General features: G+C 41.7%; 1 protein-coding gene across 5 annotated transcripts in view; it reads right to left on the reverse strand.

The window, feature by feature from the left end:
• The window catches only part of ANO10 (anoctamin 10), a 257,869-nt gene extending 239,263 nt beyond the window's left edge, over window positions 1-18,606 (reverse strand). For 4 of the 5 annotated variants that reach the window (XM_073333329.1, XM_073333328.1, XM_073333325.1 and 1 more), the window contains exons 1-3: window positions 18,468-18,606; window positions 13,203-13,362; window positions 2,665-2,862 (exon numbers count right to left, since the gene is read on the reverse strand). In XM_073333329.1, the coding sequence (XP_073189430.1) occupies window positions 2,665-2,862; window positions 13,203-13,341 (337 nt within the window). In that variant the 5' untranslated portion in view covers window positions 13,342-13,362; window positions 18,468-18,606. Of the gene's footprint in view, window positions 1-2,664; window positions 2,863-13,202; window positions 13,363-16,921; window positions 16,989-18,467 lie in introns of those variants that run through there. The other variant, XM_073333326.1, reaches the window with a different exon arrangement.
• Window positions 18,607-18,958: the final 352 nt, after the last annotated feature.

An 18,958-nucleotide genomic window follows, 5' to 3' on the forward strand; every position in this document is an offset into this window, starting at 1 on the left:
ATTATGTTTCTCTGAAGATATAATTCTGACAATGTCTCACTCCCAGGTTTTAGCACCATAATGAAAGACAGGCAGGACGTCTCAGCTCTTACAGAATTGTGACCTCTGAGGGCAGCAGTAGTATGTCAGTGCACAAAAAAGGCCCCCTAGCAACTATTTCACACCAACCCTGCTGGATATATATACTATCTTCTGTTGCACAGCAGGTGAATGTAACAGAATGGTGAACCAATTCAAAATAATTAATCATGATCTAAGTAAGGAGATACCTTAAAAAAAAAAATCCCAAACTCTAAGGGGGTTTAGTGGGAATCCTGTTGCTACTATATCTTCAGATAAGCAGAACTACAAATAACTTTCCCTTCTCTGAAGATACCATCCAACTGCATTTTTAATTTATGTTAATGCAAAGTAGGTACCTTTTAATTCATGCTACACTGGGCAACTGAAGCACAGCACTTTAAAGTGCTCTACAATTCACAGCTCCATAGTCCAGACTATGTAGACAAGCCCTAAAAACCTAGAAGGATGTCCTAACAGAATACTAAGTAAAGTTGCAATGAGACAACTTAACAAGACTAATGCCAGAAGTGAGAACAGGACTTTATAAATAGAAGGCTTAGTAAGAACATATGAGCCATAAATTTCTATATACTGATGACACACGGCTTTATGTTTTCATTTGATGTGATCCAACCAAAACAGTCAATGATCTTACTCCATATCTTGGTGAGACTGGGGCATGAATAATTGGTTGAGGCTTAATCCAGACAAGACTGAGGTGATATTTGAGGGAAGCAACTGGAGGATATGGTGAAAGAGGTCTACCTTTTTGATTGAGGGTTTGCATCCACCATTTGTTGGTCAGGGTTGCAATCTAGAGGTCTAGTTGGACTCCCAGCTGCTACTAGAAGATTAAATAGCAACAACAACCAGCTCAGTTTCTTATTAACCTCCTGGCTGTAAATAAATTATATCATTCCTTTTGGATAAGGATCTCACGACTGTTGCCCATCCTTTTGTCACCTCAAGATTAGACTACTGCAATGAACTCTATGTGGGGCTACTCCTTAAACCCATCCAGATACTGCAGCTTTGGCAGGCAACAGCAGCCTAACTAATAAATGCAGCATCTTGCCACAAGCACATGAAATCTATGTTTCACAATCTGTGCTGGCTGGCCGTGAATTTCCATCCGAAATTAAAGGTGCATTTTTTATTTTAAAGTTCCAAATTATGCTCTCCCTCAGGTAGGTAGGTCCTTTCTCCCCATTCCATACACCACAGTTGAGATCAGCAAAAGTACTTAAGCTACAGCCCTGATAGTATAAATGAAAGCACACTGCTGGCAGAGCACTCCTTGTGAAAGCCCAGCAGCTCTGAAATGCACTCCCTGCCTTGGTATGTAATTACTTAAATTGGATGATCTTCAGGGCATGTCACAATGATCATCTTTTTCAGAGGCATTTGAAAATAAGGGGTGGGGAGAACTGCAAGGGTGGGGAATTGCTGCACTTTGATGTAACTTAAAAAAAGACATCTTAAGACACCAAGAACATACAGACAGGCACCCTTTTTAGCACCTTTATAAATCTAAATAAATATATACATCTACAAGAAAAGCAGGAGTGGTTACCTTGCCTCTGATCAAGTGAGCCTTGGCATGGTCTTCCAATTTCAGGACAGCCAGACCACAAAAAGAAATGCACTGTAACAACTATTTGGACATGGTCATTTTGGTAATAGCATTGTCCAGCAAAATGATGTCAAAACATGCAAAAAATGTAATCAATGTTTAAGGGTTTCAGTGATGCCAAACAGAACCCCAAGAGCCTTTTGACACAGAAAATACGGAGAAGGGCCTCATTGAAATGGAAAGGTAAAAAAAATGCTGATAAGACAATAGGCTAATTTAAGATGAAACTCTGGTACTTCCTTGGAAAGCAAGAGTTCTGCCAATCTCGCACTACAGAGCTAAGACCCCTAAGAAAGAATCATTGCATGTGGTATCCTTAAAGCAATGCATTATTATTCTTGGTAATGCCCACAATATTCAAACACAAAGGAAGGAATGGACCTTTCCCCAATTAACTCCCAATCTAAAAAATACAAACATGAAATCTATCATTCCCATGCTAGTGACCAATTGCTTGATGTACAAACATAATGGATCAAAATACTCCCATTTTTCCAGCTAATTGAGATGCAGTTAACCCCAAAATTTTGCTTTTCACAGTTTTTTTTTTAAATCAGAAAAGGAGGCAATATTAACTAATACTTTAGATAGTGTTAATCAGGTACATATTACTAACAAATTTAAGGTCCTTGTTAACTTTATTATAAACTGTCATATCAATAAATGAATATACAGATACATCAGATGAAAAAGTATGAACTAAAAGCACAGGCACATTACAAGATTGTGACTAATCCAGAGACAGGAAATACAGATTAATTCCACAATGAAGTCTGAATGTTCAAAGGTCAAAAGGATTACATAGACAGTGGCTTATTCCACCTACATCTGTTAGCTTTTACTATTCCAAAAAACAGAAAGACAATAAAATATTTGACTAGTTAAACTGTGTGCTTATGCACCTATAATCTTTGACCACATCTTTTTAATGATTCAGGAATTGTCTTAAAATGCTAAAGGCACTTTACCTGCAAAATCTTTGAAGGTGTTTCTACTGCTGTATGTAAAGGTTCTCATTGAGTTATCATTACATTCTTTTACCAATCCCACAGTTTCAGCTCCCAGCAACAGCCTTAAGTGAGAGGCTCCAACAAGATATAAATTTTGATTTCCATCTATTTTTCCTCCATCTTCTTTTACCAAAGGTTTAACCAACAGCTGGGCACCTTTAATGAAAGGCAACATAAAGTAAGGAACATATAAAAGGCACATAATTAAACATTATGATTGTAACACATATCACCCAATAAGACGCAATTCTGTGAAGTGCTGAGAACCCACAGTTCTCATAATAGAGACAAGGTAGGTGAGGCAGTATCTTTCATTGGACCAACTTCTGTTGGTGAGAGAGAGACAAGCTTTCCAGCTAGAAAAAGGTGGCATGGACATTTGATTTTTCCAAGCTACTTTTGACCCATAGCCCAATGCAACTATTTGCTCTGCTATACATAAATATAACTTCAAACTATTTTTATGCAATTGGATTTCTACTAAATGGATATGGTACAAGGGAAAGGGGTTGGAAACAGGGACTTTATTTTGCTTTTTTACCCAGGTAGAAAATTCCATCTTACATAGCTAGAACACTACTACATACAATTCTCAGTATAGCCAGTGGAGGCTCAAGAGCCATAGCAACTCATAAGAGGTGTTAACCACTTTTCAGGATTGGGTCCTGATTTAATTTATTTTCTGTAAACACCTCATCAAGTGGGACTAGCAAGAGAATAAACACTGCAATTGACAGCCTGGCACATGGAGGACAGTTAGTCAGTCTACTCTTATAAAACACATACTTACAACATAAGTAATCCTTATTTATGCAAATAGTTCCACTGACTTCAACAGGCTACTCATAACTGTAAGGCTTCCAGGATCAGGCCTTTTGACACACTCATCATCTACCTACTTGTGACAGGCCTAGAAACTAGTTTGTGGCCACAATCCAATATCAACTCAACTCTTAATGATCAATTGATTTTCTACCTGTGTCAAAACCAAAATAAAGTCCCTGTTTCCTATTTCCAACCTTTTTCCCCATACCATATACATTTAATAGAAATCCAATTGCACACAAAATGGTTTAAAGTTATATTTATATATAGCAGAGCAAATAGTCACAGTGGGTCATGGGTCAATAGGTAACTTGGGAAAGTCAAATGTACGTCACCTTTTCTAGCAATACAGAAGATAAATATTTCATACCATATCTAAAATCCTGTGAATACATATTCTTTCAACTCATAACTGTATGAAAGAGCTATTACTATGCTACTGATAAATCTGTTTTAAAGTTGAAAAGTTTATGATCCAAAAAAGATATTGAAATAATTAGAGCATCATCCAGAAGCTCTAGCTTAAATCTTGCTTTAATAATAGTTACAAAAATGATGCTAAGTGCAAATTACTTAGTCCCACATTACTTCGCTAATTTTTATTTGCAAAATACATCACTTTTATCCATTGCTTAGAAAATGTTTCAGGGAAAGAAATGTTCTAATTTTAAGAAGTTTACTAAAATTTCCATTCATTTCTAAAATCCTAATGATTCTGTTGCCTTTCCTATACGTGTTTATAATAACCAACACCAGTTTTCCTAATATGGGGAAAGGAACAACAACAGACTTAAATGATGAACTCTGGGAATAATATTTGCATCCTCAATTTTTAAAGTGACATGCTATCTACACTATTAATTTTGACTACAAGGAATTGTTACATCAAAATATTGGTTTATTGTCAGGGCATTATCTTAGTACTTGGTTATTTGTATTAGAGAATCAAGTTGCAAACCTTACCTAACATTCTAAAACTTTCTTCCTTCATGTCTCATCCTTCTTCAGATTCTTACAGTTCCCTAACCTCTCTCTTCAATGACCCACTATGCTACCAACAACCATGTTATCTGTCTTAGCCCTACAGTGAAGTTTTGCAGTCTAAAATCAAGTGTTTGGGGGATTCTGTGGTCAGCCATGTCCCCAACCTATGTGATATGTTAATAAATCAATATGATGGCACATCATAAACACTTCAAGACCTCATGAAAGGCAGAGGGTCCACCTGACTTGTAGGGTTATCACCAAAAAAAAAGGGAGGAAGGGATCCCTCTCCAAAGGTACATTTATTTTTGATTTAAAAAGTTCCTCGTTGGCTTGGGCTTTCTTAAAAAAAGGGAAATACAATCACTGGAGTTTTTCAAGATGCGTTATCCCTGTGTGTATTCCACTTACAGGTGCACATGGGCCCAAATCAGAGATTTTTTGCTAGCAGTGTCTGTTTGGTCCAGGCATGTACCCTAACTATCCTTGTGCCCTTTACTGAAGGTATAAAGGGCAGTACAGGACCAACCACCACTCCAGTTCCTTCTCTACTGAAGATCACAGAGAGTATAGCAGGAATCCAAAGGAGAGAGTAAGGGAAGCAGGCCATGGAATACACACCGGGACAACACATCTCAATGAACTTCAGCTACTGTACAGACAAGTAACTCTCCTGTCTTCTTCTGAGTGCTTGTCCTTGTGTGATTCTCAAGCAGCCATCTAACTATGGTGGTGGGTGTTTGGAGTCCTGTTTAAGACAAAATGAACAACTACTCCACCAAAAGTGATGTTTGATGAAGATGCCTACATCAAAGCATAGTGTATTGTAAAGGCATGTATTGAACTCCATGTGGCAGCCTTACAGACAACACTTTTCAGAGAGGTCATCGCAGTCATTTGAGCCCTTGTTGAATGAGCATTAATATTGGTTACAAGAACTAATTTAGCTAATTCATAGCACAGAGTAATGCAACCCAAAATCCACTTTGCCGATTCTGTGTGGATATCTGAACTCTTTTCATTCTTTCAGCAAACAAAATGAATAATCTTGGGGACCTAGAGAATGATTTCATTCTCTGGAAGTAGGCTAGTGCCCATCTAAAGTATATAACTTGACTTCATCAAAAATGAATGGGGGGGGGGAGGGTTTGGAAAAAATACCAGTAAAATATATCATCCAATTCAGGTAGAATTTGGACATTATTTTGTGCACTAAGAGAAACTTTGCCCCAGTAAAAGACTGTGGTATTGGAGGTGGAGGAGATCAGCCACGAGAGACCCTAACTCTCCCAGATGTTCTTACAGATGTTATTGCTACAAAAAAGAAGGTTTCCACAGACAGATACAGAAAAAACCATGAAGCCAAGGGTTCATACAGACCTGTCAAAACAACATTAAGGTCCCTTATTAGGGTAGGTTCTACTACAGGTCGAAATACTTTCATTAAACCTCTCAGGAACCCAGATGCGGAAGGGTGGAAAAATACTGGAGAGCTACCCAAGGTGAGGGGTGTCATAAATATAAAGGGAAGGGTAAACCCCTTTGAAATCCCTCCTGGCCAGGGGAAAGCTCCTCTCACCTGTAAAGGGTTAAGAAGCTAAAGGTAACCTCGCTGGCACCTGACCAAAATGACCAATGAGGAGACAAGATACTTTCAAAAGCTGGGAGGAGGGAGAGAAACAAAGGGTCTGGGTCTGTCTGTATGCTGGGTCTTTGCTGGGGATAGACCAGGAATGGAGTCTTAGAACTTTTAGTAAGTAATCTAGCTAGGTATGTGTTAGATTATGATTTCTTTAAATGGCTGAGAAAAGAGCTGTGCTGAATAGAATAACTATTTCTGTCTGTGTATCTTTTTTGTAACTTAAGGTTTTGCCTAGAGGGGTTCTCTATGTTTTGAATCTAATTACCCTGTAAGGTATCCACCATCCTGATTTTACAGGGGGGATTTCTTTATTTCTATTTACTTCTGTTTCTATTAAAAGTCTTCTTGTAAGAAAACTGAATGCTTTTTCATTGTTCTCAGATCCAAGGGTTTGGGTCTGTGGTCACCTATGCAAATTGGTGAGGCTTTTTATCCAACATTTCCCAGGAAAGGGGAGGGTGCAAGTGTTGGGAGGATTGTTCATTGTTCTTAAGATCCAAGGGTCTGGGTCTGTAGTCACCTAGGCAAATTGGTGAGGCTTTTTACCAAACCTTGTCCAGGAAGTGGGGTGCAAGGTTTTGGGAAGTATTTGGGGGGGGAAAGACGTTTCCAAACAGCTCTTCCCCAGTAACCAGTATTTGTTTGGTGGTGGTAGCGGCCAATCCAAGGTCAAAGGGTGGAATATTTTGTACCTTGGGGAAGTTTTGACCTAAGCTGGTAAAGATAAGCTTAGGCGGTTTTTCATGCAGGTCCCCACATCTGTACCCTAGCGTTCAGAGTGGGGAAGGAACCTTGACAAGGGGTAAGGCACTAATAGCTGCTAGATGTACCCTCAGAGAGCTGAGTGAGAGACTTGAGGTCTTCTGCTAAAAGATATGGTCTACAATGTCAGGTATATGAGACTCTGGAGGTGCCAGTTTACATTGATCACACCAGATGGCAAATCTGTTTTACTTTGCACAGTACACTTTTCTTGTAGAATCTTTTCCACTGCTGCTCAGGATGGTTTGCACCTCTGAAGAACATGATTTTTCTAGCTCTGACATCTATCCAAAAACCAAGCAGTTAAATGGCGGGAGGACAGATCAGAATGATGCGTCATTCCCTCACTCCGAGTCACAAGATCCAGCATGAGAAGCAATCAGATTGGAGGGCAAATGGATAAGTGAAAAAGCTGTGGGGAACAGTATTGCCTCAGCCACACAGAAGTTTATAATCTTTGCCTTGTCTTGTCTGATTTTCCTTAACACCCTCAGAAGCAATGGAATTGGAGGATTAGGCATATGTGAATACATGATTAGGAATGTGTATTCACATATGCCTAATCCTTTGGAGCTTTGACCTCCTCTGGCACAAAATATCTGACATCTCTTGTTCTTATCTATTCTAAACATGCCTCTTCTGGCTGGCCCTTCTGGTGGAAAATGAACCAAATCACCAATTTGTGGATTTCCCATTCGTGGAGAAGTGCATGTTGAGATTGCCCGCTAATGTGTTCTGGAGAACCGCTGACAGACTGCTGCAATTTAGTTTGCACCAGTTCCATAATTTTACTGCCTCTGCACAACACAAGGAATGATCTCACTCCACCCTGCTTGTTTATGTAAATATCTGCAGTTGTGTTCCCTTGACATAATCTGAACAGACTCATGAATCATCAGCAAGAAATGCATTTTACATGGCTCTCAGCTCCAGGACACAGATCTGTAACCAAGATTCTTCTGGAGTCCATTTTCCCTGAGCTAAATGACCACCTAGATGAACTTCCCAACCCAGTAAGGATGCATCTATCACTATTGTTCCTACTGGAAGAGAGAGAGAGGTCTTTCCACCAGTCAAGGATGCAGAGGATATTCTGTGGAACTTACACAAGTATGTCCAGACTTTGTAAGGTCAGGGTGTATGCCGTCTTCAACCCAACTTGCATACAATAGAGATGTAGTTTGGCATGCTGCATCACAAAAGTGCAAGAGGCCATGTGACCCAGCAGACAGAGACAAGATCTTACTGTTATTCAACAGCTCGCTTTAAGCTAACCTATCAGACTAGACATAGCCTGGAACATGTCTTGAGGTAAGTACACTTTAGCAGTCCAGGAATTCAGTTTTTCTCCAATAAAACTCTGTATACAGTATTAGTATCAAACTTTTAACAACTTAAACCTATGATCAAGCATCTGGAAGAGTTGAACCATTCTCATGGAATTTTAAGCATCTTGCTAGGACATTCTATATCTGGTCCACTGGCTAGTCAAAGGATAGACCACTATAATTTGTCATAGGCATATCGCTACCACTGCTTACAATGTCATAAATACCCTTGGTGCCACTGACAGACCAAAGGGAAGAATCCTGTATTGATAGTGATTTGGGCTGATCACTAATCATAGGAATCTCTTATGTGTAGGATGAATGTCAATGTGGAAATAAACATCCTTGAGGTCAAGAACAACAAACCTATCTCCCAGATATAGCAACGGTATAGTAAAGGCCAGGGTAACCATCCTGCATCTCAAATGGCAAATGAAGGTGTTGAGCATTCTGAAATCCAGGATCAGTTCCCATCTCCTTTTTTTCCTTGGCTATGAGGAAATATATTGGGGATAAAAACCTTTCCCTCCATATTGAGGCAGAAGAGGTTCTATTGTGCCCAGTTGAAGGAGAGAATCCATGTCCTGGAGGAGAAGCTTCTCATGAGAGAGATCCTTGAAAAGGGACAAGGAAGGTGGGTGAGGATGGATACACTGTGAAACTGAATTACATAGCCAGTAGTAATAATTGCTAATACCCATTTGTCTGATGAAACAGCATTCCAAGCTCTCTGAAAATGGGAAAGAAAATTTACGAAGGAAATCCGGGAAGAACGGGGGAGTAAAATCTGGAGGGATGTTCATTCTGTAGCTCTTGACAATCCCATCAAAAGGGATGCTTGCTGGCGACCGCTAACTATGATAAGAAAGTAGAAGCATCAGGTGGTCTTCTCTTTTGCGTCCTTTGACATTTCCTAGGATGCTGTGCAAGTAGATGGTGATAAAAAGAGGATGGAGTTAACCTCTGTCTTGGGTAAGATTGAGGCTCTCTGCATATTCTTTTCATTGCAGGGCTGTAAATACTTAGAGAACATCAAGTGGCCTAGAAGTCTTTAAAAGTGTGGAGAGAGACTTCCATTCTCTCACTGAAAAGGTTAAGGCCCTCATATGGAAGGTCGTCCACTTTGGCCTGGACTTCTCTTGGAATGCCCAAGGATTGGAGACAGGACAAACAACTCATTACAGTGGAAGTTGCCACAGAGCATGAAGCTGTATCTGCAGGGTCTAATGATGCTTGTAAGGAGGATCTTGCCATTAACAATCTTTACATTGTTAGTAATTGAAATTGTTTCCTATGCTCCTGCAACAACTTGTCAATAAAATCCATGAATTTATTATAATTGAGATCATCATCATTTGCCATAAGAACTTGGTTATTAGATATATGGAACTGCAAACTTGCAGAATATTTTTTTCATCTGAATAGGACTAAACATTTTGAATCAGTAGCATAGGGGGTTGAATAAACAGTACCACTCTAACACCTCTCATTAACTGCAGCTACCACAAGGTACAGGGTGTGAGTAGAAGTACCTGGCTCCCTTAACAGAAACATATTTCTTTTCAGTCTTTTTTGAAGTCCGAGCAACAGTTGCAGGAGTCTGTCATAGTTTTTGTCCAAAAGAGCCTCATTAATAGGAACAGCAATCCTCCCAGGCATAGTGTTGTGAAGGACATACAATAATTTAGGAGTCTCTTGAACCTCCTCTAAAGGGATCTGAAGTGAAGTTGCTACTTTTTTCATTATCCCCTGAAAGTTTTTAAAGTCATCAGATCATGAAAGTGAAACCGGTGTCATTGCTTCATCAGGAGAAGAGGAGAGAGGATGTAACCGTGCCTCTGTGGGTCACAAATGAGGATACCTAATTCAGGACAAACTGCTGAGAAATAGGGCAGATACAACCCAAGACCGGTGGCTAATTCCCCATAGGATATACCAAACCAGCCAAAAAGTAAAACTTCTGTTTCACCATACTGGCTAACAAGAAGTCATAAAAGCAGTTTCCTTAGGCATTCCAGTCCTTGTATTACCACCAAAAACACTAGACTTAGAGATGAGCGGTTCCTTAAAACTAATCTCACCAAATAAAAGGTTCTTTTGATCCCAAAGGACCAACCACACACCCAGGTCAATATACAACTTAGATCTTACCCCAAAAATCACGCTGTTGCCAATCCTTTAGTATCTAAAATCTAAATGTGTATTAGAAAGAAAGAAAGAAAGAAAGAAAGAAAGAAAGAAAGAAAGAAAGAAAGAAAGAAAGAAAGAAAGAAAGAAAGAAAGAAAGAAAGAAAGAAAGAAAGAAAGAAAGAAAGAAAGAAAGAAAGAAAGAAAGAAAGAAAGAAAGAAAGAAAGAAAGAAAGAAAGAGGTTAAAGGAATTAAATACATACAGTAATTGCAAAGTTCTTGGTTCAGGCTAGTAGCAGTGATGGAATAAACTGCTGGCTTAAGCCAAGTCTCTGGCTGTTTCCAAATCATTGGAAGGTCCTCAGTCCATTAGTTAGAATGCTCCTATTAGTATAAGTTCATAGTACAGAGGCTTGGGCAGTAAAAAGACGCTGGAGCAGGATAGAGGCAAAATGGAGGGGTTTCCGGGGCCTTTTATATTTTCTGCCATGTGGAGAGAAACCTATTGTTTTAAACAAAAACCTCAGCACAACTAGTAGAAAATTACAGGGGACAAGATAGTGTTTGGAGTCACATGGGCAAGTCCCATGTCCAGGGATGAAGGTTTAGACACAGTAAAGCCATTACCTCAAACAGCACATTTGCAGGACAGCTCATTCCATGTAGATGGGAGTCTCCCATGGTCCATTGTCAAGTCAAGTGTTTCTTGATGAGCCACTTAATTTGAATGGTCTCTCCAAGATGTGCTGGCTAACTCCCTTGCAGGCATTACCCCAGGAGCAAACATTTGAAATACAGGAATAGAGCCAATACTCATAACTTCAAGTACAAAACTACATACATACATATAGCATAATCATATTCAGCAAATCATAACCTTTTCATAGACATCTTACATGCCACATTTTGTACAAGATTTGTTGCAAATATATAACAGAGATTGCAACAATGATCTGTATGGTTATACTTTAATCGGATAGCATCACAGAGGATTATGAAAACTGAACTCTCTCAACAGGGTTGATCTTGTTCTTCTGAGGGCTCTTCCTCTTGTTAGATCTGCTCAGGAGACTCATCGGACCAGGTTGATGTCTCTCTCCTTTACTGTCTGGAAGGGTACCCGGGAAGGATGCTTTAACAGGAAACCCAGTATGGCCCCTGAGGGACATTGTATGGGTGCAGAGAAGGCTCCCGGGCCATATGGGAACTCTATCTCTAGATGACAGGACAACCTAGACCCTCTATCTGAGCTTAAAGTTGGAGAATGAGCTCTAGGAGAGTATGTGGGTGAGTCACTCATGCTATGCTTAGAGTCAAGTGATGGATATGATATATCAGACTCCAGAGAAGCAGCAGCAGGGATAGGAGTAGTATGAGGCTGAGCCTGTCTTACAGTCAGTACCAGAAAGGAAAATGATGCCAAGGGAGGCATTGATTCTAGTACCAGAGGCAAATTTAAGCCTCCAGATAATAAGGGGTATTTGGGTTCATTAGAAACCCTCAAATCAGTACTGAAGGTTGGAGAGCATTATAACCATGGGGCATACTTGACACCATCAATGTAGTGCTCTGTACCAACCTGTCCTATACTGCAGAAACAGTCAGTGCCAATGATGAGGAAGCAATCAGTGCACACTGGGAGGGTGCCAAGGGGAGCTCCATACCAAAAGACTCAGTGCCAGGCACAATCACAGAGCCCTTTGACATCAAGCCAGTACCCTGCTCCTTCAATGCAACATCTGTACCAAGATGTGAAGTCTTGCTTGACTTGGAGAAGAAAGGCAATTTTGACCTATTTTTTAAAGAGGATTTATGGGGAGATGCATCCCTCTTTTCCTTGGGAGGATGATTAAATTTTCCTTTAAACACTTTTTCATGGCTCTTCTTACAGGATTCTTTCAATGAAGGCTTAATTGCATGCACCCTGGAGCTAACTAATTCAGGGCTTGATGGGTCACTCTTTGGTTTTTCTGGATGTTGTACAAGCATCAGAGGGAACAGAAGCTGAAGCAGCCCTCACAGAACGATTCAGAAGGAAAATGTTTAGTCTCCCTAGAATTCCTTATTCTCCTGAAGAACCACCTACATAATGCTCACTTTGAAGGGGCTGTACAATTCCCCTAAAAATTAGAGGTAACCAGTGTGATCTCCATTAATTGGGAAAACTCACAAGCTATACAATATTTAAAACTGGGGCACTTATGCATAATCATATGGCAGACACTAATCAAACAAACAAGGTTGTAAGCAGAATACTGAGGAAAAATAAATTCCCCCTTAGTCCCATAACTATAACCAACGGACAGCTACACAAACAAAACATAAATTACTAATTAATCTAAACTGTACCATACACAAGAATGAGATGCTAAAGTAAAGCTGCTGACACTAAAGCACTCCAGCTCAGGCCAAAAGTGAAAAGAAGGAACTGAATTAGCAGTTGGTCCCACAATACCTTTTCTACCTTGGATATGGGACACAGGGATAGTTAGAGAACATGCACAGACCAAACAGACACTGCTTACCAAAAAGCCTCTGATCTAGGCACATGCACACCTAGAGTGGAATATACAAAGGGGCAAGCACTAAAAATATATATATATATATATATATATATATATATATATATATATATATATATATATATATATATATATATATATATATATATATATATTCTTCCTTTGCTGCAAATCAAACTAGCTAAACTTGTTTCTCAACAAGTCACTATGAATTTAACTTTACCATAGCATCAAGACATTTATTTACAATAGACTACATCACCAATACAATTTCAAAATCTCTGAAAAGGAACCATTGTATTTACCTCCATTTTTCTTTTTGTCCACAATTCTTTGAGTGAGCCATTCTTTGGTTTCCTCTTTGGTGTTTTTTGCAAGCTCAATAACTACCAGAGGCCTGAAATGAGGCTCAAACGTGTCGAATGCAGACCAGCTTTCTTTCATCCTTTGACAATTTGCGAAATGCTAAAAGACAACAAACATGCAATGTTAAAAATACTACAGGATACAGTCTGCAGAAAAAGAAACTTTGCTACAAACTACTTGTTTGTAGTTAGCATGTGAACGGAGGCATACTGTGGGTAGCATGCTCAGTGCCTGCTGGAGGGAAGTGCTATGCAGCACTTGAATAAACTTCACTGGGCGTCACTCAACATAACGTTGCCTGACTTTGGCTGAAGCTATATCCCATTCTCTTTATCTAGGATGACTGTTGCCACCATGTATAGCACATTGGTGGTGGCAGCGGTAGTGAGGAAGCAAAAAAATATAAATAAATAAATGGAAGAGAAAAATAAGGGAGGACACTGAGGCCATCTCACTTTTCCCAACAGAGTAAAATCAGTGACAACTGTTACTAAATTAAGAGACATTATAAGAGCCTGAAAATGTTAATTTTGCACATTTATCAGAGAATTAAAAATGTTAATAAAAAGAATACTAATGTATTTATTCTGTAATACAATATATTTTGCCTTTACCCAGTTGAGAAAACAAATTTTGACAGACAGGTGATGAATAACATTGTTTGGTTTTTAATTATCTCGATAAGGGTGGGTAAACAGACTATGAGCCTGAGGTGATAAGTTTTCATGAAAATTTTGCAAGCCTTCTTTACAAACACTAATTGAAACTTCACAGCACCTCTGTTAGGTAAGTAGGTAAATAGTATTCCCATTTTACAGATGGGTAAAGTAAGACACAGTAATTAAGGGACTTGCTTAATATCACACAGCAAGTTAGTGGCACAGACAGGAACCTAAAGCTAGGTTGCAAAGAATTAAGCATGTGCATAGCTTTACACGAGTAGTCTCACTGACTTGAACTGAAGTTTTATGTTGACATTATTCCTTAAACACTTGGATAAAATGTGCTGCAAGAATAAATATATCTATATCTATCTTCTTACTATATGTTCCATTCTAGGCATCCGATGAAGTGGGCTGCAGCTCACGGAAGTTCATGCTCTAATAAATTTGTTAGTCTCTAAGGTGCCACAAGTACTCCTTTTCTTTTTGTGGATATAGACTAACACAGCTGCTACTCTGAAACCTATCTTTTTTCTGTATGCTTCACAGAGCAACTTAGGAGTCACTGTCAAAAGAAAAATTGGTCATCTGCCTGTTCAGTACATGAGAACAACAGACTAGATATAACCTCATTGGAGGAAATTTTGTTTTGCTACTGACTTGAATGGGGTCAGAATTTCATCCATTGTCTTTGACTGTAAGTACTTTTTCTCTCTCTCTTATTCAAAGTCAACAAGATTATATCTATCCTATGCAGAATGTCCATTTTTCACAACAGCTTCTCTGGATTTCTCCATGAAGCATACAGGAAAGGGTATTTCCAGTATAGGTAAGGCTACAAATTACAGAGATACAGTCAACACACAGCTCAATTTAAACAATAATTTCTTCCCTATCTTTTTAAAATATTAAAACTGAAATCATGTTTAAAAAGCTAATTTATCATTTATTAGCCTGGTCAGTTTCACTTGCTAGTTCTCATACATAGCACAATCCTGTTGCATTTGGTGTTCACAATGCTGAAATAAAATGTGTACATTTTAAGTTAATATATTATGAATGCTACTAGGTTCATAAAAATGTAAATCTACATTTTAGATGTAAATCTGTACGGACAGAATGATCTAGAAGAATGAGAATAGAACTGGAAATCCGGAATTTTAATCTTGGTTCCGAGACTAACTCAGTGTTGTTTTATACAAGCTACTTCAACTCTCTGCCTTAGTTTTCCTATTTTTAAAATGGGGGTAATACTTTCCTGTCACCAAGGGATGTTGTGAAAATTAGTCAATGTTTGTAAAAAGCTTTCAATATGATTAGCACTGGATAAATGGTAAGTTCTATTAGCTGACAGTATTTATTGAAGTAGAAAAGGAGTACTTGTGGCACCTTAGAGACTAACAAATTTATTTGAGCATAAGCTTTCGTGCTTAAATAAATTTGTTAGTCTCTAAGGTGCCGCAAGTCCTCCTTTTCTTTTTACGGATACAGACTAACACGGCTGCTACTCTGAAACCTTTTATTGAAGTATTGTTCTGCTCTGAAAGTGTCCTGCAGAAAAAATGGCAGCTTCTTATTCAAAATGATCTTCTCCTTTTACGTATTCAGCATCATATTTTCTCATTTTAGTCACAAAAAAGATTTCTTACTCCTGTTAGCACTACAGAACTGCGCAAGTGGTGAAGATTCTATTCCAGGGGTCGGCAACCTATGGCACACGTGCCAAAGATGGCACGTGAGCCAATTTTTAATGGCACCCTGCTGCCTGCCAGGTCCCAGCCGCCGGCCCCACTCAGACCGCTGTCGAACCCAGGCCGGCAGCAGGCTGAACAGGGCCGGAGGCCAGGACCCCAGCAGGCAGCAGCGTGCCATTAAAAATCCTTCCTGCCCTGGCCTGCTCTTCTCCACCCCCGCCCCCCCCCCCGGGAGCAGGGTGAAGAAGCTTGGTCATGCCAGCTGCTGCTGCAAAGCAGGCAAGGTCCCCGCTCCCCGGCCTCTTCCCCAAGCGTGTTGGGTTCCTGCCCCTCCTCCTCTCCCTCCCTGCTGCCGATCAGCTGATGGCCCTTGCGCGGGAGGGGGAGAAGCGGAGCAGCAGTGCACTCCCTGCTCCAGGGAGGAGGTGGAGAAGGGGGGTGGAATCAGGGCATATCCCCTCCAGCTCCCTGCCATGAGCCACTCTGGGCAGGGGGCTGGGAGCACCCCCACAACCCTAGCCCACACCCCCAGCCCTCTGCCCTGACCCCTGCACCCTCCTCACATACTCCCAGCCCCCCCCATGCCCTGACTCTTGCACCCCCCACATTCCCACCCCCACCCTGAGCACCAAACGAGAGCTCCTGCACACACCCCCATTCCCACCTGTGCCCTCACACCAAATGGGAGCTCCCCAGGTACGCACTCCACACCCAAACCTCCTGCCCCAACCCTGAGCCCCCTCCCTCCTTCTAGCTCCTGGCCAGACCCTACACCCCAACCCCCAGCCTGCTCCTTCACCCCCAGCCCTGTGCTCAGTGCACTCCCACACTCAGCTCAGTGCAGAGAGGAAGAGAATGGGCTAGAACCAGGGAGATGGTAGGTACCCACTCTATGTGGGCAGGGCTGGGATCCCAGACTGGCAGCGGGCTGAGCGGAGCCAGCAGCCGCCAACGGACGGAACCCCAGACCAACAGCGGGCTGAGTGGCAGCAGGCTGAGCCGCTCAGCCTGCTGCCAGTCTGGGGTTCTGGCTGCCGGCCCCTTGCCAGCCGGTGTCCCGGCCGCAGGTCCTGCTCAGCCTGCTGCCAGCCTAGGTGAACGGAACCCCAGGCTGGCAGCGGGCTGAGCAAGCCAGCGGTGTAAAATCAGCATTTTAATTTAATTTTAAATGACGCTTCTTAAACATTTTGAAAGCCTTGTTTACGTTACATACGACAATAGTTTAGTTATATAATACATAGACCTATAGAGACAGACTTTCTAAAAAACGTTAAAATATATTACTGGCACGCGAAACCTTACATTAAAATGAATAAATGAAGATTCAGCACACCACTTCTGAAAGGTTGCCGACCCCTGTTCTATTCCATCTTGTTGCTCCTGTTTGAGATTGCACAAGTGTCACCAACGATGTTATCTGGAGGCAAAAGGGTTCGGGGCGGAGCTGCAGTCAAACTGCCGCCGCATGACACGGACTGGCGCCCGATTCTAAATGCAGCCCCAAGCACGTGCTTGGAAAGCTGGTGCCTGGAGCCAGCCCTGACAGGGTTACACAGATGTAACAGACTATAACCTGGCCCGTAGAATCTTTACTATTTGTGATGATACACAACATAAGAAAAAAACGATCGTATTTGATCAAGAAACTAGGGACACACAAACATAGAATTCCCTTATGCCATTTTATATCCATCCTTCCAAGAAGAATTGCACTCAGTTTACTTAGGTGTGTGTACAGCAATTGGCACCCTAGTCTCAGTACAAATAATAAACACCCTTCCTACATCTACTGCTTGATGGTCCAAGGGGTACATCTAGAAGGTAGCATGGAGTGCAGTTGACATGCCCCAGAAAGGCATGCCACATCCACTTAGATGTGTCACAAACGCCAGCACTCTACGGGTAACAGAAGAAGAAATGCAATTACTGTTTAGCTGTTACTGTTAGCAAACAGAAAGTATGCTGACCTTGTTATAAATCAACTGTTTCATGATACTTTGGAATTGAAGAAAATATAGAATATTAATTTCATTAATGTAATACATTTTATTGAATAAATTTAATACAAAGGTTTTCAGACAAAAAACTTGTTTATTCTCCAGTAACTGAATTGTGTTCACATTATCTACTTCATGTTTTTATTCATAAAGTGCCATCAGTATGCTCAGTTTTCAAACAAGGAGACATAACTTTTGCTCCAAGAAGAAGCAATGATCTAAATATTGTATTGTAATTCAGAAGATAGCACTGTCCAGATAAAAGGCAGCTGTGAAGTGCATCAAAACATATCTTTCACACTTCAACACACCTGTGAGTGATTCAGGCACGGAGGGGAAAAGCGTTAAGACCACCCTGGCTCTGGTTATCACAAATTCCAGCTAATCCTAAAATCAGTCTAATTCACTTGCTCACGTTCAAATCCCAGTTAGCAGAACCCAATTCTATGATGTGAAAAACCACGGGACCTTCTTCGAATGGAAGACAATTTGATGGTTATTACACGTAGGTAGCAACGGGTGATCTACTTCCTTTGCAAATCTGCAAAATGCAATCCGGGCAGTCCAGCCCCACCCCGACCACAGCTCGGAGAGGGGTGGAGGAGAGGGCAAAGTTGGAGCAACTCGGCAGGGTCCTAGAGAAGAGTAAGCGTACGCGCAGTCTTGCCCGCTACCAACGCCCCAGTACTCCTGCACCCCTGACGCCTTAGGCCCTCCCCAGTGCCCGGCTTCTCTGGGGTGCCAGCCGTGAGCGGACCCCGGGCCACTCAGGGATGGGCGAGGGAGGCTCCTCCTCTCCCGGCGGCGCAGACACGGCAGGGACTAGCGGAGAGCAGGGGGCTCACACTCACCCTCCGCCGCTTTATTCCACGTCCGCAGGCGAGGGAGGGAGCAGAGCGGCTGCGGGTGATGGGAGGGGGCGTTAGACCCGCCGTAACAACAGGGAGCGTGCGCCGGTGTTAGGGGCGCGGCTGCTCGCGCCCACAGGGCGGGCCCAAGAGGGACGCGAGGCGGGGCTTAGGGAAGGAGACGCGCTCGGGGAAGACCGCGGGAGCCGCGCGCGCGCCAGGAGGCGGGGCTAGGAGAGCGCTTGCGCGCGCACTCGGAGGAGAAGACGGAGGGGGAGAGCGGACTGCGCGAGCCAAAGGGCGGGGCTAAAACGTTGCCTGAGAGTTACTCCGCCCTCCCCCTTTCTCAAGAGCGGTTGGCCGGCGGTTGGCCCCGACGGGACTCGTGCATAGCCCCTTCAAGCGTCTGGCAGCCGTGTAGCTGTGCAGCTGCTGCTAAAAATGGCAGCAAAGGCTTTGCATGGGGGCGTAGAGAGCCATGTATGGTACACACA

Source organism: Lepidochelys kempii, chromosome 2, assembly GCF_965140265.1.
Source record: "Lepidochelys kempii isolate rLepKem1 chromosome 2, rLepKem1.hap2, whole genome shotgun sequence".
Lineage (NCBI taxonomy): Eukaryota > Metazoa > Chordata > Testudines > Cheloniidae > Lepidochelys > Lepidochelys kempii.